The sequence below is a fragment of the Bombina bombina genome, unplaced genomic scaffold (genome assembly GCF_027579735.1).
Source record: "Bombina bombina isolate aBomBom1 unplaced genomic scaffold, aBomBom1.pri scaffold_1147, whole genome shotgun sequence".
Taxonomy (NCBI): domain Eukaryota; kingdom Metazoa; phylum Chordata; class Amphibia; order Anura; family Bombinatoridae; genus Bombina; species Bombina bombina.
This window is the reverse complement of record NW_026512102.1, coordinates 1-26,224: the sequence shown is the minus strand read 5'-3', so window position 1 is coordinate 26,224 and position 26,224 is coordinate 1. Positions and strand designations below refer to the sequence as shown.

Sequence of the window (26,224 nt, the reverse complement as noted above, 5' to 3'; positions counted from 1 at the left end):
GCATAAATCCCCCTGCCTCCAAGGCTGGATTGGCCTATCAGGATACAAGGAGATTTCCCAGTAGGCTGTAGCAGTTAGGGCTGGAAAGCTACAATTTAAAGGGGTTATTAATAGTTGCAGTTGGGTTGTAGGTTGCCTATATAACTACAATCTGGCACTTTGTGTTATACAAACTAATATCATTTGTGAAAAAATAATATTGGGGAAAGGAGTCTCCCAGTAATCCCCTTTGAGAAAAATGGGGTGTGAGCATTCTACTAAATTAAATGGACACATTTTTTCCCTCTTAAATGTAGCCACCAATCAGCAAGGGCTACCCAGGTTCTGAACCAAAAATGGGCCGGCTCTTATGCATATATTCCTGCTTTTTCAGATAAAGATAGCAAGAGAATGAAGAAATTATATAACAGAAGTAAATTAGACGCTTGCTTAAAATTGCCTTTTCCATCTGAATCATGAAAGGGGAAAAAATGTGCTTTTTGTGTCCCTTTAACAAAAAATATGGCTTGTCTCCAAATTTTCCAGGGCTGCTTTTTTATTCCCAATCCGGCCCAGACTGCCTAATATGTGACTTACCTAAGCGGCTAAGAAATGACATTGGGTAACAGCTCTCTGCTAATGGTCACATTTCTGACATAAGGTTTGTGACATACGAAACCTCATGATTATGAATACATTGTTGTGTTACCAGGTATCACAGTCTGAGAGAAAGAATACATCCTATAGTATTGTTTTATGCCATTTACTGAATGTACTTTGAGGTTTACAATTTCAATAAAAACAGGAACCTTAGACAAAAAGAAGTTGCCCGCTAGGCTGGGTGTGAGATCACGTGCGCCCAAGCACTAGTTACAATTAGAAGGTTCTAGGGCACATAGGAATTTCCGCTGCTAAAAGGACCTGTGACTGTATGTAACTTTTTCTTGGTCAGAGGCTGCCAGTGACTAATTCATGTAGGCAAGAAGTTTTGGTCACATGTGTCATCAAATAGTATCACTGCAGTGGCACCAGCTTGCTGTCGCATCAGAGGAGGTTAAAGGGACAGTTCACCCAAAAAATGTCTCCCCTTTAAATTATTCCCAATGATCCTTTTAACCTGCTAGAGTGTATTAAATTGGTTACAAGTAGCTCCTTTACTCCTATTTCAGCATTTGAAATAGCTGATTTAGCCTGTGGTATCGCCACCTACACTGAACAAATTAATACTGGAGTATAGGCTATTGAATAGCCTAAGTATACACAGCCAGCAGAAGAGATTACACTCTCAGTGGGATGCAGGATAGTTAAGTAATAAAATTACCATTTTCCATTGTTCTCTCTACGTATTGAGCTTTGGTGTTCCAGAGAAATAAAAGATAAGGAAGCAAGTCTGTTTACACAATTTAGAACATAATGAGATCTGATATCACATTTAAGTTCAACCCATTGTAATAGGCTGTGGTTTCAAAGCACAAAATCAGCTACTTCATATACACAAATAAGCATGAAAATATTTTATACTCTGCAGTTGGTATAACAAGTCATTTAAAATACATTAATGGAAAAACAATTTTACAGTGTACTGTCCCTTTAAGAGAGGCATTCACACCCCAGCGCCCAGCGGGAATGTGCTTGGGGGCAGGAGCGGCACTAAATGAGTGTGTAAAGCAAACACTTACATTAGACAGGGATTTACTGGCTAATGCTCATAATCGCAGCTCAGTCTGGCTAAGGGGACATTAACCCTCTCAGTGCTAGACAAGCAAAAACATATATCTTCTAAAAATAGCTAAGCCTTCCTATTCCACCGTCTCATTTGTGTATCTGGTGCAGTTGCAGAAAGAAATCCTTTATACAAACTGCTGCACATCTGCATAAAAGTGCCAAAAGAAAATGCCCTAATATGTTACAGCATTTTATTATTGCACTGCTGCTTAGATATATCTTTAACCTCTGCAAAGTCATTAAACACATAAAGTCAACGCTAGAGGAGCAATGCACGACTGGGAGCTACCTAGGAACACTTGTTGAGCCAATGACAAGAGACAAATGAGTGTAGCACCCAATCAGCAGCGAGCCAACGTAGGCATGCTTTTTAACAAAGGATAGAAAAAGAACAAAGTACATTTGACAATAGAAGTGAATTTATAAGTGTCTTAAAGGGATACTAAACCCAATTTTTTTATTTCATGATTCAGATAGAGCATGAGATTTTAAGCACCTTTCTAATTTACTCCTATTATCAAATTTTCTTTGTTCTCATGCTATCTTGATTTGAAAAAGCAGTACAGTAAGCTTTAGAGCCAGACCATTTTTTGTTCAGCACATGGGTAGCACTTGCTGATTTGTGGCTAAATGTAGCAAACCAATCAGCAGCTCTACCAAGGTGCTGAACTAAAAAATGGGCCGGCTCCTAACCTTTTATTACTGCTTTTTCAAATCAAGATAACATGAGAACAAAGAAAAATTGATAATAGGAGTAAATTAGAAAGTTGCTTAAAATTGTATGCTCTATCTGAATCATGAAAGAAAAAATGAGGGGGTAGTATCCCTTTAAAATGACATCTTTGTCTGAATCATGAAGGTTTAATGTTGACTTTACTGTTCCACTAATGGTAGCTTGTTTTATTTAACATCTATTTAAAAGCATTTGAAACATTTAACATTACTAATAGCAAATAAATCTCTGGGTTAATGATATAGTTAAAAGGATGTACTAACTAAACTAATGAGGAGTTGTAAAGTCTTACTGTGAAACTGGAAATATACAGCAACTCAGAGGTTTGTTATTAAGTTACATTGATTTATTGGTCTTTTAAGCTCATCATCTATTTTGCAGTTTACAATTATCCGATTTAAAGGGATATGAAACCCTATAAATTTATTTTATGATTCAGACAGAGAATAAAACTGCTGCCATATACTGCACCATAAATGAGCAAGCTCCTAAGCATACGTCCCTGCTTTTCAACAAAAGATACCAAAAGAAAAATTGATAACAGAAGAAAGGTGTTTAAAATCGAGCACTCTATCTAAATCATGAAAGATAAAACGTGGGTTTCATATCCCTTTAAAAAGAATTTAAGTCTGCATATATACGCTAGATTAAAAGGGACAGTTTATCCTAAATTTTTCTCCCCTTTAATTTGTTACCAATGATCTACTTTACCTGGAATGTATTAAATTGTTTACAAATAGCTCTTTTACCTTTATTTTGGCATTTGAAATAGCAGGTTTTGCCAGTGGTTACCCTAACTATACTGAAAGTTTGTATAGGCTATAGAAACGCTGTGCAAACATAGCCAGCCTCAGAAATTACACTTTCAGTGGGAGGTAGGAGAGATAAGCAATAACATGTTAAATGTTCAATTGTTCTTTCTAAGTATTGGACTTTGGTATATAGACAGAGATAATATAAAGAATCATATGTGTATACAGAAAATTAACAAATAAGGAAATCTGACTGCAAGCGTAACCAATTTTAATAGGTTGTGGTTTTAAAGAACAAAATCAGCTATTTCATGTACATAAATAAAAATAAATCCCTCATACATTTTATACTCTGCAGCTGGTATAACAAGTGACTGTAAATACATTAAAGGGAAAATAAGTGTACAGTACTCTGTCCCTTTAAAGCCCAGATGACGACACAGGAAGAGATTTTCTCATTTTTTCATTTTATGATGTGATTTTACTGAGCCATGGTGTGATCTGGGGAACAGACCTCATATAGCGTGTCACATTGTCACACACTGTGATTTTATTAGGCCATAGTGTGATCTGGGGAACAGACCTCATATAGCGTGTCACACTGTCACACACTGTGATTTTACTGAGCCATGGTGTGATCTGGGGAATAGACCTCATATAGCGTGTCACACTGTCACACACTGTGATTTTACTAGGCCATAGTGTGATCTGGGGAACAGACCTCATATAGCGTGTCACACTGTCACACACTGTAATTTTACTAGGCCATAGTGTGAACTGGGGAACAGACCTCATATAGCGTGTCACTGTCACATAATGCAATTTTACAGAGTTATTATGTGATCTAGGGAACAGACCTCATATAGCGTGTCACACTGTCACATAGTGTGATTTTACTGAGACATAGTATGATCTAGGGCAGTGATTTTTAACCTTTTTTTGCCGTGGCACACTTTTTTAAATTAAAAAATCCTGTGGCACACCACCATCCCAAAATTTTAAAAATATCACACATTGTAGCATAATACAGCATATATATATACACATACACACAAACACACACATACTGTATGTATTGTGCTGTTATGCCATGCCTCCTACAAACTACCCCTGCACTGGGAGTAAAAAACAAGCAAAGTTTAAAAAATATGTCACACTGTTGTCAGTCTGCCGTGGCACACCTGAGGATCTCTCACGGCACACTAGTGTGCCACGGCACACTGGTTGAAAAACACTGATCTAGGGAACAGACCTCATATAGCGTGTCACACTGTCACATAGTGTGATTTTACTGAGACATAGTATGATCTAGGGAACAGACCTCATATAGCGTGTCACACTGTCACATAGTGTGATTTTACTGAGACATAGTATGATCTAGGGAACATACCTCATATAGCGTGTCACACTGTCACATAGTGTGATTTTACTGAGACATAGTATGATCTAGGGAACAGACCTCATATAGCGTGTCACACTGTCACATAGTGTGATTTTACTGAGACATAGTATGATCTAGGGAACAGACCTCATATAGCGTGTCACACTGTCACATAGTGTGATTTTACTGAGACATAGTATGATCTAGGGAACATACCTCATATAGCGTGTCACACTGTCACATAGTGTGATTTTACTGAGACATAGTATGATCTAGGGAACAGACCTCATATAGCGTGTCACACTGTCACATAGTGTGATTTTACTGAGACATAGTATGATCTAGGGAACAGACCTCATATAGAGTGTCACATTGTCACATAGTGTGATTTTACTGAGACATAGTATGATCTAGGGAACAGACCTCATATAGCGTGTCACATTGTCACATAGTGTGATTTTACTGAGACATAGTATGATCTAGGGAACAGACCTCATATAGCGTGTCACACTGTCACATAGTGTGATTTTACTGAGACATAGGGGTAGATTTACTAAGTGTCAGGCGGACATGATCCGCTGTAGCGGATCATGTCTGCCGACATCGCTAAATGCCGATAGCATACACTGTCTGCATTTAACATTGCACAAGCATTTCTGGTGAATTGCTTGTGCAATGCCGCCCCCTCTCCCCCTCTGAGACAGAGGCCAATGTATCAAATGTCTGTCGGACCTTATCAGGTCTAACAGACATCGCTGAATGCGGAGAGCAATACGCTCTCCGTATTCAGCATTGCACCAGCAGCTCACAAGAGATGCTGGTGCAATGCCATCTCCTGCAGACTCGCGGGCCAATCAGGTAGACCGTAAATGTCTTAGAACTAAGCACTATAGTCTTGGTATACTGTAAATGTCTTAGAACTAAGCGCTATAGTCTTGGTATACCGTAAATGTCTTAGAACTAAGCACTATAGTCTTGGTAGACCGTAAATGTCTTAGAACTAAGCATTATAGTCTTGGTATACCGTAAATGTCTTAGAACTAAGTGCTATAGTCTTGGTATACTGTAAATGTCTTAGAACTAAGTGCTATAGTCTTGGTATACTGTAAATGTCTTAGAACTAAGTGCTATAGTCTTGGTATACCGTAAATGTCTTAGAACTAAGCATTATAGTCTTGGTATACTGTAAATGTCTTAGAACTAAGCATTATAGTCTTGGTATACCGTAAATGTCTTAGAACTAAGCATTATAGTCTTGGTATACCGTAAATGTCTTAGAACTAAGTGCTATAGTCTTGGTATACTGTAAATGTCTTAGAACTAAGTGCTATAGTCTTGGTAGACCGTAAATGTCTTAGAACTAAGCATTATAGTCTTGGTATACTGTAAATGTCTTAGAACTAAGTGCTATAGTCTTGGTATACTGTAAATGTCTTAGAACTAAGCACTATAGTCTTAGTATACTGTAAATGTCTTAGAACTAAGCACTATAGTCTTGGTATACTGTAAATGTCTTAGAACTAAGCACTATAGTCTTGGTATACCGTAAATGTCTTAGAACTAAGCACTATAGTCTTGGTATACTGTAAATGTCTTAGAACTAAGTGCTATAGTCTTGGTAGACCGTAAATGTCTTAGAACTAAGCACTATAGTCTTGGTATACCGTAAATGTCTTAGAACTAAGCACTATAGTCTTGGTATACTATAAATATCTAAGAACTAAGCACTATAGTCTTGGTATACCGTAAATGTCTTAGAACTAAGCACTATAGTCTTGGTATACCGTAAATGTCTTAGAACTAAGCATTATAGTCTTGGTATACCGTAAATGTCTTAGAACTAAGCACTATAGTCTTGGTATACCGTAAATGTCTTAGAACTAAGCACTATAGTCTTGGTATACTGTAAATGTCTTAGAACTAAGCACTATAGTCTTGGTATACCGTAAATGTCTTAGAACTAAGCATTATAGTCTTGGTATACTGTAAATGTCTTAGAACTAAGCACTATAGTCTTGGTATAATGTAAATAGGAAGCTATAAAGTGATGTCACACAGTGACACATACCAGTAACACATTATATTGCCCAATATACCTGTATATATGTGTGTGTGTGATGCATGTCTCCTCCCTACTACAGTTTTGTGACACAGAGGCCCATATGTCCCCTCCCTAAAACAGTGTGACCCAGGGGCCCCCATTTGGCTCCTGAGAGAGAAGATAGAATAGAAATATCCATGTGTATTTATGGGTCTAAAGGACCAGTGAATACAGTAGATTTGCATAATCAACACATACATGATACCAATTCAATGCAATAGCACTTAGTCTGAACTTCAAATGAGTAGTAGGTCCTTAGCTGATACATTTCAAAGTTATGTCTATTTCTACTCTCCCTGTATCATGTGACAGCCATCAGCCAATCACAAATACATATACGTATAGTCTGTGAATTCTTGCACATGCTCAGTAGGAACTGGTGCCTCAAAAAGTGTAAATATGAAAAGACTGTGCACATTTTGTTACTGAAGTAAATTGGGAAGTAGTTTAAAATTGCTGCTCTATCTGAATCATGAAAGCTGAATTTTGACTTGAGTGTCCCTTTAAAAAAGCGGCAGGTGACAACATTTGTCACATACAGAGCGACACCAGAACAAGAGGTCATGATCTCATGGTAAAAGGTAGAAAGTACAGGAGAAATTTGCAGAACCAAAACTTAGTTGATGGGGAATTAAAGGGATATGAAACCAAATAAAATTATTTCACGATTTAGATACAGCATGCGATTTAAAAGAACTTTCTAATGTACTCCTATTATCAGTTTGTTATTTAAATGTCATGCTCTATCTGAATCATGAAAGAAAAAAATTGGGTTTCATATCCCTTTAACATATCCTTAATAAAATTATAGGAATCCAAGAATGACCGTGGTATATATACAACTACCCTGAGAATTAATTAAAGGGATATGAGAGACTAAAATGAAAAATTCCAATTGCAATTTTAAGAGACCTTTCAATTTACTTCTATGATCAAACTTATTTTGTTCTCTTGGTATCCTTTGTTAAAAGTATACCTAAGTAGCCTCATAAGCAGCAATGGCTTCTCGTCATTGGCTTACCATATATGCTTAGCTAGCTCCCAGTTGCTGCTGTGGTGCCGTGTTTGTAGGGTTTACAAACTTTATGTATTGTAAGTCCCTTTAATCTGGCACTTCGGGAAGACATTTATAAGGGAACTTTAGTAAACGCTGAACGTTTTCTCTATGTTTTACAAAAAGAGCGATTCCCTGGCTCACGCCGCGCCTCCCTCTACTACACAATAAAAACCTTTTGCAAAATCGGACAATTTCATGAATATGCAAACGAGCTCACTGGGTGAATGTCTTGTTGGCACGTCTGGCACTGTTGTATCTCACATGCCCGGGCATGAGCGGACAGGGCCAGCGCCATTCACAGGGTCTGCAGACAGCCCATGTCTGCTAAGCAGTGCTACCTAAAACAGAGACTGACAAAGATGCACAAACCTAGAGTCAACGACTATAGTTAGAATTAAAAGGACCATGTAAAAAAAAAAAAAAAATATATATATATATATATATATATATATATATATTGTATTGTTGATCTAATTCTGACCATTCTGTAGGTGGTCAGGTTCTGTACAGACCTGTGAGGTATAATTTTTGTCTTTCTAACATATGATTGTAACCTCCATCTCCTCTTCCCCAGTAATTCATGTCCTTACCGTACTGTTTAATCGCATCCCCTGGCTCAACGCTACAGTGTATACAAAGCTATAAAGTTAAACAATAGTCATTTATCCCCAGCCGTAGGTTGCTAAGGAAGAAGAATGGCTGGATTTTTGGGACTTCCCCATACATATACAATAGGTTACTGCACAAGTGCACTCACCAGGATAGCTGCACCGCTGGGCAGATGTTTTTAGGGACAGCACGGCTTAGTACACCTGGGCCACTGTGTCTATAGTATGTTTCCCCTGGCAGGTAGCGCAGCTGCCCAGACAGGCCCTTACAGACTACCCTGAACCATTGTTTGCCTTGCATTAATTCCACAGAGACCGCATCAATACACCAGAGGTGGCTCAGAGACAGGTGTGTGCTCTCCTGGAAAGCTGTGAGCTTCCATGATCCAGACAGACAAGTTGTGCAAGTGTGGGGGAGGGTACGGCGGCGGCAGCAGCAGCAAGTCCTATATCCTCTAGCAAGCATGACCCATGCCGGAAAAGGCACCCTAGGGCCACGAAACAGGCCTACAATTACAACCATGACACAGACTGGGGCGGGGGCAATACAAACTATGTGCAATAAACAAAGGGAGATCTAAACATTCAAGTGATGCAGGAGCAAAAAGAGGTAGAACAAGAGGGTATGCTGTAAAAAACTAAGATGAGATACGGTAGTAGATACATGGTACTCATTGCCAGCAAATGTGGGAGCAGATAATGAACTTGTCAGATGGCTCCTTGCAGTCAGATAAGGAATGTGATATTAAACACAGAATACACACTGCATGCTATCAATAAATGCCCCCTGTACTCATCTGTTAATGGTCTGCAAGGGTTATGGATTAAAGAAATACATATTTCTAGCTACAATTGTGCGCGTGTGTAAGTGTGCATGTGCACAGGTATGTCTACATTCATGAGTTTGTATGTGAGTGTGCACGCATATTTGTATGTCTACATACAAGCGTGTGTGTCCATGTTTGTATGACTGCATGTCTCCATGCATGTGTCTGCAAGTGTGTATGTCTCCATGCATGTGTCTGCAAGCGTGCATGTGTGTGTGTCGACATTCAAGTGTGTCCATGATTGTATGACTGCATGTTTCTGTGCATGTGTCTGCAAGTGTGCATGTGTGTATGTCTACATGCAAGCATGTGTCCATGATCGTATGACTGCATGTCTCTATGCATGTGTCTGCAAGCGTGCATGTGTGTATGTCGACATTCAAGCGTGTCCACGATTTTATGACTGCATGTTTCTGTGCATGTGTCTGAAAGCGTGCATGTGTGTATGTCTACATGCAAGCGTGTGTCCATGATTGTATGACTACATGTCTCCATACATGTGTCTGCAAGCGTGCATGTGTGTATGTGTGCTTGAGTGTGTGTACAAAGCACATGTATATGTCTGCATGTTCATATGTGTATGTCTGGAGGCAATGCATGCATGTATATATGTTTGTGCATATGTTTGCAATTGCATGCATGTGAATATATATGTGCTAGCATGTGTGTAGGATAGCATGCATCTGTGTATTTCTATAATAATAATAATAATAATAATAATAAGTAAATGATCATCCTCTTCAGCCAGCAAATTATTTCTATGTAGATATTATCCTCTACAATAATGGGGTAAAAAAATAATGTGCAGAGACAAACTTACTAACCCATGAGTATGATTGAGAATACATCTAGGTGTATAAGATGCTGCCATTTGCTCTGTCTGATCCTATTCTTATAACTTATTATTGTAAAATAGATTGATCAGGTAACAACGAAGCATTGCCTAGTATATAACGTAGTATATGATATTCCCAAGACATGCAACATATTGACATTAAACTCAAAAGTTTTCAAAAAAGTTTCCAATTTATTTCTAATATAAAATTTGCTTAATTTCTATGGTATTCTAAGTTGAAGAGATACTTAGGTAGGTGGAAATAGTGCTGACATCTAGTTCTCTTGCTCATGTATAACATTGTCGCAAAACTGCTGCGATATAGTGCTGCAGACACGTGCACGATCCTGAGCTTATATATATATATATATATATATCATCACCTATAGGAGTAAAAAGGTTTAAAATAAGCCATGACCTGATATTTGAGCTGCAGGGAGGGAGGGGGGGCTGGGATCACTTGTCCAGAACAGCAGCAAACATCAAAGAATTCCACAGCAATAAACAGAGTTCAGACCTTAGTGGAACAGTCCCCTCCTCTCTCCTTCTGACTGTAGATTAAAGGGACACTTAAGTAAAAAATAAAACTTTTATGATTCAGATAGAGGAGCAATTTTAAACAACTTTCCAATTTACTTCCATTAACAGAATGTGCACAGTCTTTTTATATTTACACTTTTTGAGGCACTAGCTCCTACTGAGCATGTGCAAGAACTCACAGAATAAACATATATGCATTTGTGAATGGCTGATGGCTGTCACATGGTACGTGTATGCTTTTGTGATTAGCTGATGGCTGTCACATGGTACAGGGGAGTGGCAATAGACATAACTTAAAATTGTCAGAAAAAAAAATCTACTACTCATTTGAAGTTCAGACTAAGTGCTATTGCATTGTCTTGTTATCTTGCACGTGTTGATTATGCAAATCTATTGTGTTGACTGGTCCTTTAAGCTGTGCTAGGCATAGTGTCTCACGCCCAGCCTCAAGTGGCAGGCTGACAGCACCGCATATGTACGCCCCTGCCCGCCTTAGCTTGATAAATCGACCCCACAGTATTGGAATATCCAGCAGTTCCTGAAAGAAACTTGTGGGCGGGGCAACTATACCTAATCCAGACAGAAGACAAAAAAACAAACAAAAAGGCCACCCTGCACACCCCCTCGCCCATTCACTACTGATACAGTATTCACAAGATCATAGGTGTGCACACAATTTGGATCAGAGCTTTGTAACTCACCTTTAACTGCCTGCTCTTATGTAATCAAAAGATACGTACAGAGCTCACAGCCCACCCTGTGATTTATGCAGATCATCAGGTGACCGTGAAAAATCAGAGCCAAATCGTGTGTCACACGAACAGACCATATAAGTTGTCAGGACTGCTTTTAGCATATGGGTATTATGTCCCTTTAAAAGAGTAATACTACTACATTGTTCTATATTACCTTATACCTTCGAGGCAAAATTTCCCCACTTTTTTTTTTTCTTCTTCCTTCGGAGAGATCAGTTAGGCGCCTAGTTGCCAAACCTCGAGGTTTTGGACAAGCTACTTCTGTGTTATTATTCATCCATGCTTAGTGCTTTCTAATAGTCCCCTTTGCAGGCCGATTGTAAGCCCTTCACTTCCCCAGCTAAGTTGAGAAGTGTCTACCAATTGGATCATGCTGAAAGATTCAGATTTCACTAAGAATGATAAAAAGTAGGAGTGGCTTTGATCATACTTACTGCTGAGGTTATGGTATTTGTTATATACAATTCATGAAAGTTATGGCTGATATGCCCCAGCAGGAATACCTGGTTCAATGCGCTTCCAATATTTGAAGTTTGGAAACTATTATGTGACGTATACTGATTTTATTGAATGTGAAAAAAAGAAAAGGAGTAATACTACTTAGCTATGGCTTCCCTAGAAAATACATACAAAGAAAGCAATGAACATATATGCTGGGTAAATATACTACAGGAATGCCAGTTCAAAACAAGATCTCCTACCCAATTTATTGTTAACCCTTTCATGACAGGGTCATAATGTCTACATCGGAACAACGTTCTGATGTAGACAAATTGAAATCCCGCGATTGTGTACTTCAATTATGAGATCGGGTTTGGGGGACGTCCCTATGACCCTAGGAACGCACTCTAGACGGGAATCAAATCCAGGAAGCGCAGTTGGCTTCAGGACATCCAACGGCTATGACGTTGTATTTCGTCCTAACGGCACTAAAGCTCAGTGCTGTTTTGATGGAATACAACGGCATAACGGCGGTAAAAGGCAAAAGGGATGGTAGCAACTTAAGAATTTTAATATAATTTTTTCATAATACATATTAAAACAACTATGCAATATACTTTCACTATTTATTTTGTAATTTAGCTATAAAAATCATGGCTTTTCAAATTCTCAAAACACATCCTGCAGACCCTCAAGGCTAAACCTGCTACATGTCTGTCCCTAACTGGCTTTAGCAGATAACAACTGAATCATAGTGGCTAGCCCAGATTGGCTCTTCCAATGAGGCAGTGGTGGGTGCGGCAATTTGTTTTAAAAAAATGTTTCAACTTGGCTATGTAATTCTATAGTGAGACAAAATAAATGTCTTGTAATTACAAGATGTTTACTGTCTCTTTAAATGAAGTGCTCCTGGGTAAGGCAACAAGTCATTTTACTAGTTGTTAATAGTCATTTCCATTTTTATTTTATTTTTATTTATTTTTTACAAACAACTTAAAGGGACATCAAACACATTGACATTTTAATATAAAATGTTTAGTTATACATAATGAAAAAAATGTGCAAAACATTTTAATTATTTATTTTGCTCCATTTTCATGTAAATTAAGCAATTTCTACTTCTCAGAGCATGAAAAGCATCCTACTGACTTCCCAAGGCTAACCCTACTACATATATTTCACTAATTGGCATTAACTGATCACAACTGCAAATAAATGCACTTTATGGCAGTGACTAGCCTTGTTGTCTGTCAACTAAATCCCAGATTGGCTCTTCCAAATAAGACAAATGGTGCGTGGAGTTTAGCTATTGATAAATAATTGCAGAAAAAGGATGTTAATGTGTTTTAAAACATCAAGATTTGGCTGATATGTTACTTTATAGTAACACAACAAAAATGTATTGTAATTACAAGGAGTTTGCTGTCCCTTTAAATCCATTCAGCAACACTATGTCCACATCTGAGTGGTGTGACTATCACTGCTGATTGAATCATTGGTGGTTTCCACTCGGACCCTGAGCAGTACTCCTACTGTGTGTTTAACTTCTTTGAAGAGGTTAAACACAAACTTTGAAACAAAAACAAAAATGTCATTGTAATGATATTTAACATCTGCACACACAGATATACTGTACATACAGGTAAAAATCCCCAAACCCAGAAAATCCCAAATTATTCCAAAATACAGATTTCGTCATCAATTTAAAAAAATAATTATATTAAAAATTAGCAATTTTTCCTGCCAGTAAGTAACAATCTTCTAAAATATTAAAAAAACAATAACTATTACCTTTCTGATTATAGTATTGCACCGTCTATCTGAAATTACTATGTATACAAAAGTATTATATATAAAAACACATATGTACACATATAAACATACTATATACACACACACTATACACAAACACACACACACAATATAAACACAAATACACACACACACTATATACACATATGCACACTATATACACATATACACACTGGACACTCTTCCTCCTGTGCTAGATTTGTTTAGTTTTGTTATGTTTTGTATTATATCACTAATCCTTGTCATTGTATACCCCTATCATTGTACCCAACGCTATGGTATTTGGCGGCGCTAAATAAATAAATGATAATAATACACACAAACACACTATATACACATACACACACACTATTTATAAATACACACAAACATACACACACTATATACACATAAAATCACACACAAACATACACTATATACACATAAAATCACGCACACACTATATACACAAACATACACACAAACTATATACACATAAAATCACGCACACTATATACACATACATACACACAAACTATATACACAAACATATACACACTATATATACATAAAATCACGCACACTATATACACATACATACACACAAACTATATACACAAACATATACACACTATATACACATAAAATCACGCACACACTATATACACATACATACACACAAACTATATACACATAAAATCACGCAAACTATATACACAAACATATACACACTATATACACATAAAATCACGCACACTATATACACATACATACACACAAACTATATACACATAAAATCACGCACACACTATATACACATACATACACACAAACTATATACACAAACATACACACAAACTATATACACAAACATACACACAAACTATATACACAAACATACATACACTATATACACATAAAATCACGCACACACTATATACACATAAAATCACGCACACTATATACACATACATACACACAAACATACACACACTATATACACATAAAATCACGCACACACTATATACACACAAACTATATACACAAACATACATACACTATATACACATAAAATCACGCACACACTATATACACATAAAATCACGCACACTATATACACATACTATAAACACACACACATTACATACACTATATACATTATACACACACTATAACACACACACACGCATACACCCACATGCATTGTGTAGACACTCCTGGCAGCTAAATGGTTAAACATCCATTCAGAGAAAATGACAATATATTTCTAGCCTCCCTTGTTGCATGAACAGAAGGTAAAACACAGAGACCCAGACAAGCCTCTCAGGGGAAGTGGTATTTCTATTTTGGGCTGGGCTCCCCAGCATGGGTGCGGGTCAGGGATACAAGGCAGGAACCAGTGTCAGGTCAGATAATTTTGTGTCTAATATTCAGATCTAGGAGCGGAGGAGTCAGGAGGCACCAGAAATAAACAGAAAGACTGCTAATTAGTCTGTAGGAGACACTACTCCCGGCTGGATAAACAGAAAACCAATTCATGTTGTTCCCAGTTACAAGTTACAACACAAAAGTAGCTCCATACGCCTGTGTGTGTGAATATGCCCCATGGTAGGGAGGTGTGGGAATCTGATGGAATACCAATATATAACTCTCCTTTTAACTCCTCATATTGCCCCATATAACTCCTCATATTGCCCCATATAACTCCTCATATTGCCCCATATAACTCCTCATATTGCCCCATATAACTCCGCATATTGCCCCATATAACTCCGCATATTGCCCCATATAACTCCGCATATTGCCCCATATAACTCCGCATATTGCCCCATATAACTCCGCATATTGCCCCATATAACTCCGCATATTGCCCCATATAACTCCGCATATTGCCCCATATAACTCCGCATATTGCCCCATATAACTCCGCATATTGCCCCATATAACTCCGCATATTGCCCCATATAACTCCTCATATTGCCCCATATAACTCCTCATATTGCCCCATATAACTCCTCATATTGCCCCATATAACTCCTCATATTGCCCCATATAACTCCTCATATTGCCCCATATAACTCCTCATATTGCCCCATATAACTCCTCATATTGCCCCATATAACTCTCCTTATAACTCCTCATATTGCCCCATAAAACCCTCCTTAAAACTCCTCATATTGCCCCATAAAACCCTCCTTAAAACTCCTCATATTGCCCCATATAACCCTCCTTATAACCCCTCATATTGCCCCATATAACCCTCCTTATAACTCCTCATATTGCCCCATATAACTCTCCTTATAACTCCTCATATTGCCCCATATAACTCTCCTTATAACTCCTCATATTGTCCCATATAACTCTCCTTATAACTCCTCATATTGTCCCATATAACTCTCCTTATAACTCCTCATATTGTCCCATATAACTCTCCTTATAACTCCTCATATTGCCCCATATAACTCTCCTTATAACTCCTCATATTGCACCATATAACCCTCCCAAAATAACTCCTCCTATTGCCCCATATAACCCTCCTTATAACTCCTATTGCCCCATACAACTCTCCTTATAACTCCTCATATTGCCCCATATAACTCTCCTTATAACTCTTCCTATTGCACCATATAACCCTCCCAAAATAACTCTTCCTATTGCCCCATATAACTCTCCTTATAACTCCTATTGCCCCATATAACCCTCCGTATAACTCCTCATATTGCACCATATAACCCACCTTATAACTCCTCCTATTGCCCCATACAACTCTCCTTATAACTCTTCCTATTGGATCATATAACTCTCCTTATAACCCCTCCCATTGGACCATATAACCCACCTTATAACTCATCCTATTGCCCCATACAACTCTCCTTATAAATCTTCTTATTGGACCATATAACTCTCCTTATATCCCCTCCTATTGGACCATATAACTCTCCTTATAACTCCTCCTGTTGCCCCATATAACTCTCCTTATAACTCCTCCTATTGGACCATATAACTCTCCTTATAACCCCTCCTATTGGACCATATAACACCTCCTATTGGACCGTATAACCCTCTTATTGCACCATATAACATATTTTTGCAATTCTGAGTATTTCTGAATCATTCCCCAGCGTCACTTATTCCTCCCCCCCCCCAGCATGTGACATTGTGTTTTCTTCCCTATCACATTCCTTCTCCGTATCCCCCGTGTTTTCTCGTACACTGCACATAGGCTGTAGATAAAGCAAATACAAGCTACATACTCAGCACAGAAGTCTACTGACCTGTTATGTCTTCTCTAGTAGAATAAATAGTGTAAGTATTAAAGGGGCAGGAAACTAAAGCATTTGTTCACGCTATATTGCTTGTTGTCATGGTCACTGATAGGTCACCACTACTAATTATTTACTTCAGGTGTTTTAGCCACATCTGTTGCTAAGAGGTGCATAAAATCCAGTACATACCCTGAAATATCCATAAACAAATGTTGGCTATACAATAAGTTATACTGAAGAGCTTAGTGACAACTTTGCCACAAGTCAGTTTGTGAAATTTTTCCCTAACAAAACCTGCCCTGGTCAACTGTAAGTGCTATTAATGTGAAGTGGAAGCATCTAGGAGCAACAGCCCATCCACAAAGTGGTAGACCGCGCAAACTGGGCTGTTGAGTGCTGAAGTGCGTAGCGTGTACAAATCACCCGTCATCAGTTGCATCACTCACTATAGAGTTCCACACTACCTCCGGAAGCAAAATCAGCACAAGAACTGTGCGTTGAGAGCTTTGTGCACTGGGTTTCTATGGCCAAACGCCACACAACAACATGCATGTTCCCAAGTGTTGGCTGGAGTCATGTAAAGCCACTCAGGGTTTTGGCTAGGCACCTTAGTTCCAGTGAAGGGTCACCTTAATGCTACAGGATACAAAGACATTTTAGACAATTGGGTGCATTCAACTTTGGGCTCCATTTATCAAGCCCTCCTCTCCCCTTCGCACAAGCGAACCTGCAGTCAGGATTTATCAAGCAGCGGTCATTAGACCGCTGCTTCCCTGCCCTGTTCTCCACCTCTTAGGTGGAACATTTCAATCCCCCCAATCTCTTTTGACTGGGGAGATTGACAGCTCCTGCTCGTATGTGACTGACTGTGCATGGGAAAGGGGTAGGGTTGCACACGAGTGCTCAGTATCGGCAAATATGAGCAGTAAATTGTTGCCCACCAGAGAAGAAGCCAGGCAGAGAGAGGCAAATATGTCCGCCCGTGGATAATAAATCGAGTCCTTTGTGGCAAGTTTGGGGAAGGCCTTACCTGTTCTAGAAAAGCTGTGCACAACGTGAGGTCCATGAAGACAAGGTTAGCCATGTTTGCTATGGTGGAACCTAATGGCCTGCAGAGCCCTGATCTTAACCCCACTGAACACCTTTGGGATGATTTGGAAAACTAACTGCAAACCAGACCTCCTCATCCAACATAACAAATGTTCCGTTGGCTGAATAGGCAAGAATTCCCCACTCCCAGACACACTCCAAAATCTTGTGCAAAGCCTTCCTAGAAGAGTGATGGCTGTCATAGCCACAAAGAAGGGACCAACTCCATATTAAAAAGGGACATTAAACACTTTGAGATGGTAATATAAAATGATATATATATAAAATGATAAAGAATATATATATCTATATATAAAAATAAACCTCTGCAATACACTTTCATTGTTTATTTGTCCCCTTTTCCTGTAATTTCATTCTGAAATTGTGAGCTTTTCAGTTCCTGTTAGAAATGGAAGTGCAGAACACTGTTATATTCTACACAGCCATTGGCTGCACACTCTAATGACCTATGTATAACTGTCCCTAATTGGCCACAGCAGAGAAGGTAACCTAAGTTACAACATGGCAGCTCCCATTGTTTTATAGACACTAAAACTTTACATTATTTTGCCAATATTTAAACAGCTAATGAAACTGTAAAAAATACATCTACGTGTTATTCTCAGACTAATAATCTTCTTGGAATGCATCATTCTATCTAGCATTTATTTAGTGTTTAATGTCCCTTTAATGCCGATAGCTTAAGAATGGGTTGTCCAACAAACTTATAATGTTGTGGGGGTCAGATGACCACATACTTTTGGACGTATAATGTATATAAGAGGGTGTTACAACATGTAGTAACCGTTTATTTTTACTTTGCGAAAGTGATGTGTTTTATGCATCTGGGGTATGTGTTACTCTCTATCAACCCAGAAGCAGAACTTTTTTCATTTTCTGCGTTTTCTTTAGCGAACAATTTTCTGCAGGTCATTTTGAAATTCAATCTTAAATTAGGCAGTTACACTAAGGCACCAGCACAATTGCTACGTGTTGATTAACTAAAGAATAAAGCTATTTTTAAAGTTCTATAATATATTGCAGCAGTTGAAATTTACATTGAAAATTAGCTGCAGAGAAAAAAAAAAGAAATTTTGTTAAAGGGATACTGAACCCAAAATTTTTATTTTGTGATTCACATAGAGCATGCAATTTTAAGCAACTTTCTAATTTACTCCTATTATCAATTATTTTTTGTTCTCTTGCTATCTTTATTTGAAAAAGAAGGCATATAAGCTAAGAAGTCAGCTAATTTTTGGTTTAGAACCTTGACAGAACTTGTTTATTGGTGGGTGAATTTATCCACCAATCAGCAAAAACAACCCAGGTTGTTCACTAAAAATGGGCCGGCATCTAAACTTTACATTCTTGGTTTTTAAATAAAAATACCAAGAGAATGAAGAAAATTTGATAATAGGAGTAAATTAGAACATTGCTTAAAATTGCATGATCTATCTGAATCATTCAAGAAAAAAAATTTGGGTTCAGTGTTCCTTTAACCCCTTAATGACCAGACCATTTTTCAATTTTCTTACCCTTAATGACAAAGGCTATTTTTACATTTCTGCTGTGTTTGTGTTTAGCTGTAATTTTCCTCTTATTCATTTACTGTACCCACACATATTATATACCGTTTTTCTCGCCATTAAATGGACTTTCTAAAGATACCATTATTTTCATCATATCTTATAAATTACTATAAAAAAATTATAAAATATGAGGAAAAAATGGAAAAAAACACACTTTTTCTAACTTTGACCCCCAAAATCTGTTACACATCTACAATCACCAAAAAACACCCATGCTAAATAGTTTCTAAATTTTGTCCTGAGTTTAGAAATACCCAATGTTTACATGTTCTTTACTTTTTTTGCAAGTTATAGGGCAATAAATACAAGTAGCACTTTGCTATTTCCAAACCACTTTTTTTCAAAATTAGCGCTAGTTACATTGGAACCCTGATATCTGTCAGGAATACCTGAATAACCCTTGACATGTATATATTTTTTTTTAGTAGACATCCCAAAGTATTGATCTAGGTTCATTTTGTTATATTTCATGCCACCATTTCACCGCCAAATGTGATCAAATAAAAAAAAAAAGTTCACTTTTCACAAATTTTGTCAAAAACTTTAGGTTTCCCACTGAAATTATTTACAAACAGCTTCTGCAATTATGGCACAAATGGTTGTAAATGCTTCTCTGGGATCCCCCTTTTTCAGAAATAGCAGACTTATATGGCTTTGGGGTTGCTTTTTGGTAATTAGAAGGCCGCTAAATGCTGCTGCGCACCACACGTGTATTATGTCCAGCAGTGAAGGGGTTAATTAGGTAGGTTGTAGGGAGCTTGCAGGGTTAATTTTAGCTTTAGGGTAGAGATCAGCCTCCCACCTGACACATCCCACCCCCTGATCCCTCCCAAACAACTCTCTTCCCTCCCCCACCCCACAATTGTCCCCGCCATCTTAAGTACTGGCAGAAAGTCTGCCAGTACTAAATAAAAAGAGTTTTGTTTTTTTTTCAAATAAAAAAAAAAAAAATATTTTAGCTGTGATGGACCCCTGCCTTAGCCCCAACCTCCATGATCCCCCCCCCCCCACCAGCTCTTTAATCCTCTCCCCTACCTAATTGCCGCCATCTTGGATACTGGCAGCTGTCTGCCAGTACCCAATTTGCCCCAAAAACAAAAGTATTTGTTTCTCTTTTTGCAATTCTTAATGCTTTCTGTAGTGTAGCAGCCCCCCAAAATACCCCCATCCCCCTCCCCCTCCCAGATCCTTATATATTTATTTTTTTTAAATCTTTTTTACCCCCTCTTCCCTCCTCATTGGTGTCAGTGGCCAGCTAATGCGCGCACACACACGCACACACGCCCCCCGCACGCTCCCGGCACCCGGCGTGCACATTGCACTTATAGGAACCGGATGCCGGGTAGCGATGGGCCGCCCACCCGCCTCCCTGTTACGCTCCCACCCACCAACGAATGGCACCATCGCTACCGGTGCAGAGAGGGCCACAGAGTGGCTCTCTCTGCATCAGAGTCTTCTAAAAAGGTATTGCAGGATGCCTCCATATGGAGGCATCACTGCAATACCCTGAGAGCTGCTGGAAGCGATTGCGATCGCTTCCAGCACTCTGTTAGACAACTGACGTACCAGGTACGTCTATTGTCATTAACTGGTTGATTTTGCATGACGTACCTGGTACGTCAGTTGTCATTAAGGGGTTAAGTTTGAAAAATCAGGGATGTAAGCTTAGGAGCCAGGACATATTTGGCTCAGCACCTGGTTACAGCTTGCTGATTGGTGGATAAATGTACCCACCAATCACTATCCAGGGTTCTGAACCAAAAATGGACCGGCACGTAAGTCTACATTCCTGCTTTTTCAAATAAAGATACCAAGAGAATTAAGAAAAATTGACAATAGGAGTAAATTAGAAAGTTGCTTCAAATTACATGCTCTACCTGAATTATTAAAGAAAATATTTGGGTTCCGTATCCCTTTAAGGCAATATATGTCCACTAGACTCTGCAGTGATCAGGCACCGTGCTGGCTTGCTAGGGTGCATTTCTTTGGATATGGGGGACTATACTAGTAGTTCCCCTTTATGGGCACTTACAGCTGAGTGTGTAACCATCATTAACTATCTATATGACAAAACCAATCACCGCTGTGTATATAAAGTAATCTTTACCCAGCAGCCCATTGTATGGTGCGCTTGTCTTAATATTATATATGTGAACAAACGACGACACAAGCACAACTGACAAAGGACACCTCACCAAGGGGTAAATGGCTTTGTTTAATCCAATCTGTCCTCAAGAGCTTGCACTCATTTGTAGCTCGCACAGACGAGTGCACATATAGGTCTATGTGACAATACCAAAACAGTTAATAGCCACAAGTACAAATGCATGAGTCAAAATGCTGACATGCCAAAAAAGATAAAAACAGAGAACTATGGCTAGCTAGAAGAACACACATACAGAGGTAAGGTAGGTAGGGGTATTGACATGCATATACAGAAGTAAGGGTAGGTAAGCAGACAGACAGATAAAGAGAGGTAAGTAGGCAGACAGACAGACATATACAGAGGGAAGGAAGGTAAGCAGACAGACAGACATAAGAAAGCTAGGCAGACAGACATATATAGAGGGATGGAAGGTAAACAGGCAGGCAGACATACACAGAGGGAAGGTAAGCAGGCAGACAGACACACAGAGGGAATGTAAGCAGACAGACAGACACACAGAGGGAATGTAAGCAGACAGACAGACACACAGAGGGAATGTAAGCAGGCAGACAGACACACAGAGGGAAGGTAAGCAGGCAGACAGACAGACATATAGAGGGAAGGTAAGCAGGCAGACAGACACATAGAGGGAAGGTAAGCAGGCAGGCAGACAGACACACAGAGGGAAGGTAAGCAGGCAGGCAGACAGACACACAGAGGGAAGGTATGCAGGCAGACAGACATATAGAGGGAAGGTATGCAGGCAGACAGACATATAGAGGGAAGGTAAGCAGGCAGGCAGACATATAGAGGGAAGGTAAGCAGGCAGGCAGACATATAGAGGGAAGGTAAGCAGGCAGGCAGACAGACATATAGAGGGAAGGTAAGCAGGCAGACAGACATATAGAGGGAAGGTAAGCAGGCAGACAGACATATAGAGGGAAGGTAAGCAGGCAGACAGACATATAGAGGGAAGGTAAGCAGGCAGACAGACATATAGAGGGAAGGTAAGCAGGCAGACAGACATATAGAGGGAAGGTAAGCAGGCAGACAGACATATAGAGGGAAGGTAAGCAGGCAGACAGACATATAGAGGGAAGGTAAGCAGGCAGACAGACATATAGAGGGAAGGTAAGCAGGCAGACAGACATATAGAGGGAAGGTAGGTAAGCAGGCAGGCAGACACACAGAGGGAAGGTATGCAGGCAGACAGACATATAGAGGGAAGGTATGCAGGCAGACAGACATATAGAGGGAAGGTAAGCAGGCAGACAGACATATAGAGGGAAGGTAAGCAGGCAGGCAGACATATAGAGGGAAGGTAAGCAGGCAGGCAGACATATAGAGGGAAGGTAAGCAGGCATACAGACATATAGAGGGAAGGTAAGCAGGCAGACATATAGAGGGAAGGTAAGCAGGCAGACAGACATATAGAGGGAAGGTAAGCAGGCAGACAGACATATAGAGGGAAGGTAGGTAAGCAGGCAGACATATAGAGGGAAGGTAGGTAGGCACACAGACATATAGAGGGAAGGTAGATAGGCACACAGACATATAGAGGTTAGGTAGGTAAGCAGGCAGACATATAGAGGGAAGGTAGGTAAGCAGACAAATATATAGAGGGAAGGTAGGTAGGCAGACATATAGAGGGAAGGTAGGTAAGCAGACAAATATATAGAGGGAAGGTAGGTAGGCACACAGACATATAGAGGGAAGGTAGATAGGCACACAGACATATAGAGGGAAGGTAGGTAAGCAGACAGACATACAGAGAGATGGTACTGTAGGTAAGCAGGCAGACAGACATATAGAGGGAAGGTAGGTAAGCAGGCAGACATATAGAGGGAAGGTAGGTAAGCAGGCAGACATATAGAGGGAAGGTAGGTAAGCAGGCAGACATATAGAGGGAAGGTAAGTAGGCAGACATATAGAGGGAAGGTAGAAAAGCAGGCACACAGACATATAGAGGGAAGGTAGGTAGACTTATAGAGGGAAGGTAGGTAAACAGGCACACAGACATATAGAGGGAAGGTAGGTAGACATATAGAGGCAAGGTAGGTAAGCAGGCAGACATATAGAGGGAAGGTAGGTAAGCAGACAGACATATAGAGGGAAGGTAGGTAGACATATAGAGGCAAGGTAGGTAAGCAGGCACACAGACATATAGAGGGAAGGTAGGTAGACATATAGAGGCAAGGTAGGTAAGCAGGCAGACATATAGAGGGAAGGTAGGTAAGCAGGCAGACATATAGAGGGAAGGTAGTGAAGCAGGCACACAGACATATAGAGGGAAGGTAGGTAGACTTATAGAGGGAAGGTAGGTAAACAGGCACACAGACATATAGAGGGAAGGTAGGTAGACATATAGAGGGAAGGTAGGTAAGCAGGCAGACATATAGAGGGAAGGTAGGTAAGCAGGCAGACAGACATATAGAGGGAAGGTAGGTAAGCAGACAGGCAGACATATAGAGGGAAGGTAGGTAGGCAGGCAGACATATAGAGGGAAGGTAGGTAAGCAGGCAGACATATAGAGGGAAGGTAGGTAAGCAGGCAGACATATAGAGGGAAGGTAGGTAAGCAGGCAGACAGACATATAGAGGGAAGGTAGGTAAGCAGGCAGACATATAGAGGGAAGGTAGGTAAGCAGGCAGACAGACATATAGAGGGAAGGTAGGTAAGCAGGCAGACATATAGAGGGAAGGTAGGTAAGCAGGCAGACATATAGAGGGAAGGTAGGTAAGCAGGCAGACAGACATATAGAGGGAAGGTAGGTAAGCAGGCAGACATATAGAGGGAAGGGAGGTAAGCAGGCAGACATATAGAGGGAAGGTAGGTAAGCAGGCAGACAGACATATAGAGGGAAGGTAAGTAAGCAGGCAGACATATAGAGGGAAGGTAGGTAAGCAGGCAGACATATAGAGGGAAGGTAGTGAAGCACACAGACATATAGAGGGAAGGTAGGTAGACATATAGAGGGAAGGTAGGTAAGCAGGCAGACAGACATATAGAGGGAAGGTAGGTAAGCAGGCAGACATATAGAGGGAAGGTAGGTAAGCAGGCAGACATATAGAGGGAAGGTAGGTAAGCAGGCAGACATATAGAGGGAAGGTAGGTAAGCAGGCAGACATATAGAGGGAAGGTAAGTAGGCAGGCAGGCATATAGAGGGAAGGTAGGCACACAGACATATAGAGAGAAGGTAGGTAAGCAGGCAGGCATATAGAGGGAAGGTAGGTAAGCAGGCAGACATACATATAGAGGAAAGGTAGGTAGGTAAGCAGGCAGGCATACATATAGAGGGAAGGTAGGTAGGCACACAGACATATAGAGTGTGTGTATGTATGCGTGTGTGTCTATGTGTGTATATATGAGTGTGTGTATGTATGAGTGAGTATGTGTATGTATATGTATGAGTGTGTGTATGTATGAGTGTGTGACTGTGTATATATGAGTGAGTGTATGTGTGTATGTATGTATGAGTGAGTATGTATGAGTGTGTGATTGTATATGTATGAGTGTGTATATGTGTGTATGTGTGTATGAGTGTATGTATGTGTGTATGTATGTATGTATGAATGAGTGTGTGTATGAGTATATGAATGAGTGTGTGTATGTATGAGAGTATGTATATATGAGTGTGTGTATGAGTATATGTATGTATGAGTGTGTGTATGTATGAGAGTATGTATTTATGTATGTATGTATGTATGAGTATATGTATGTATGAGTGTGTGTATGTATGAGGGAGTATGTGTATGTATGAGTGAGTGTATGTGTGTATGTATGAGTGTGTATGTATGATTGTGTGTATGCATGAGTGAGTATGTGTATGTATGAGTGTGTGACTGTGTATATATGAGTGAGTGTATGTATGTATGTATGAGTGAGTATGTATGAGTGTGTGACTGTATATGTATGAGTGAGTGTATGTGTGTGTGTGTGTGTATGTATGTATGAGTGTGAGTATGTATGAGTGTGTGTATGTTTATGTATGAGTGTGTGACTGTGCATGTGTATGAGTGATTGTTTGTGTAAGTAGTTGGGGTAACTAACAGTCTGTAGCTCTGCCCCACCTCCCGTATAGTGAGCGAGTAAAGCACCTGTAACACTTCCCTACCTTTGACACAATGTGAGACCCCATAACTCACCTGCTCCTCAGCACATGCAGCCTCAGTCCCAGGAGACGGAGAGCAGTAACTTCCTCAGCACACAGAAGCCACAGTGCCCTATTCCAGCCCTGCCTACTGATGACCTAAGGTGAGAGGTGTACCGCTGCCCTCTGCTGCTCAATGCAGAAATTACACAAACCAGAGATCAACCCTCTAACGCATAGATTCTGTTTTCCCTGATATTTAGTTATTGCTCCCCTGCTCCCACAGTATCTTCTCCCCAATTTGTTTTTATTATATGTCACCCCCAGTCCCCTGCTCCAGTTCCACAGTATGTACTTTATATGTTTATATGTCACCCCCCTGTCCCCTGCTTACACCGTATGTACTTTATATATTTATATGTCACCCCCAGTCCCTTGCTCACACAGTATGTACTTTATATGTTTATATGTCACCCCCAGCCCCCTGCTCACACAGTATGTACTTTATATGTTTATAT

The 26,224-nt window shown here is 39.6% G+C and overlaps 1 protein-coding gene across 3 annotated transcripts in view; it reads right to left on the bottom strand.

Moving 5' to 3' along the window:
- LOC128644129 (plexin-B3) overlaps positions 1 to 25,927 on the bottom strand; it is a 41,486-nt gene extending 15,559 nt beyond the window's left edge. The window contains exon 1 of one of the 3 annotated variants that reach the window (XM_053696840.1): positions 25,762 to 25,927. Coding sequence is in view for 1 of the 3 variants with exons in the window: in XM_053696839.1 (XP_053552814.1) it covers positions 11,448 to 11,570 (123 nt within the window). In the remaining 2 variants the exon portion in view is untranslated. Of the gene's footprint in view, positions 1 to 8,485; positions 8,730 to 11,447; positions 11,643 to 25,761 lie in introns of those variants that run through there. The other 2 variants (XM_053696839.1, XM_053696841.1) reach the window with 2 other exon arrangements.
- Positions 25,928 to 26,224: the final 297 nt, after the last annotated feature.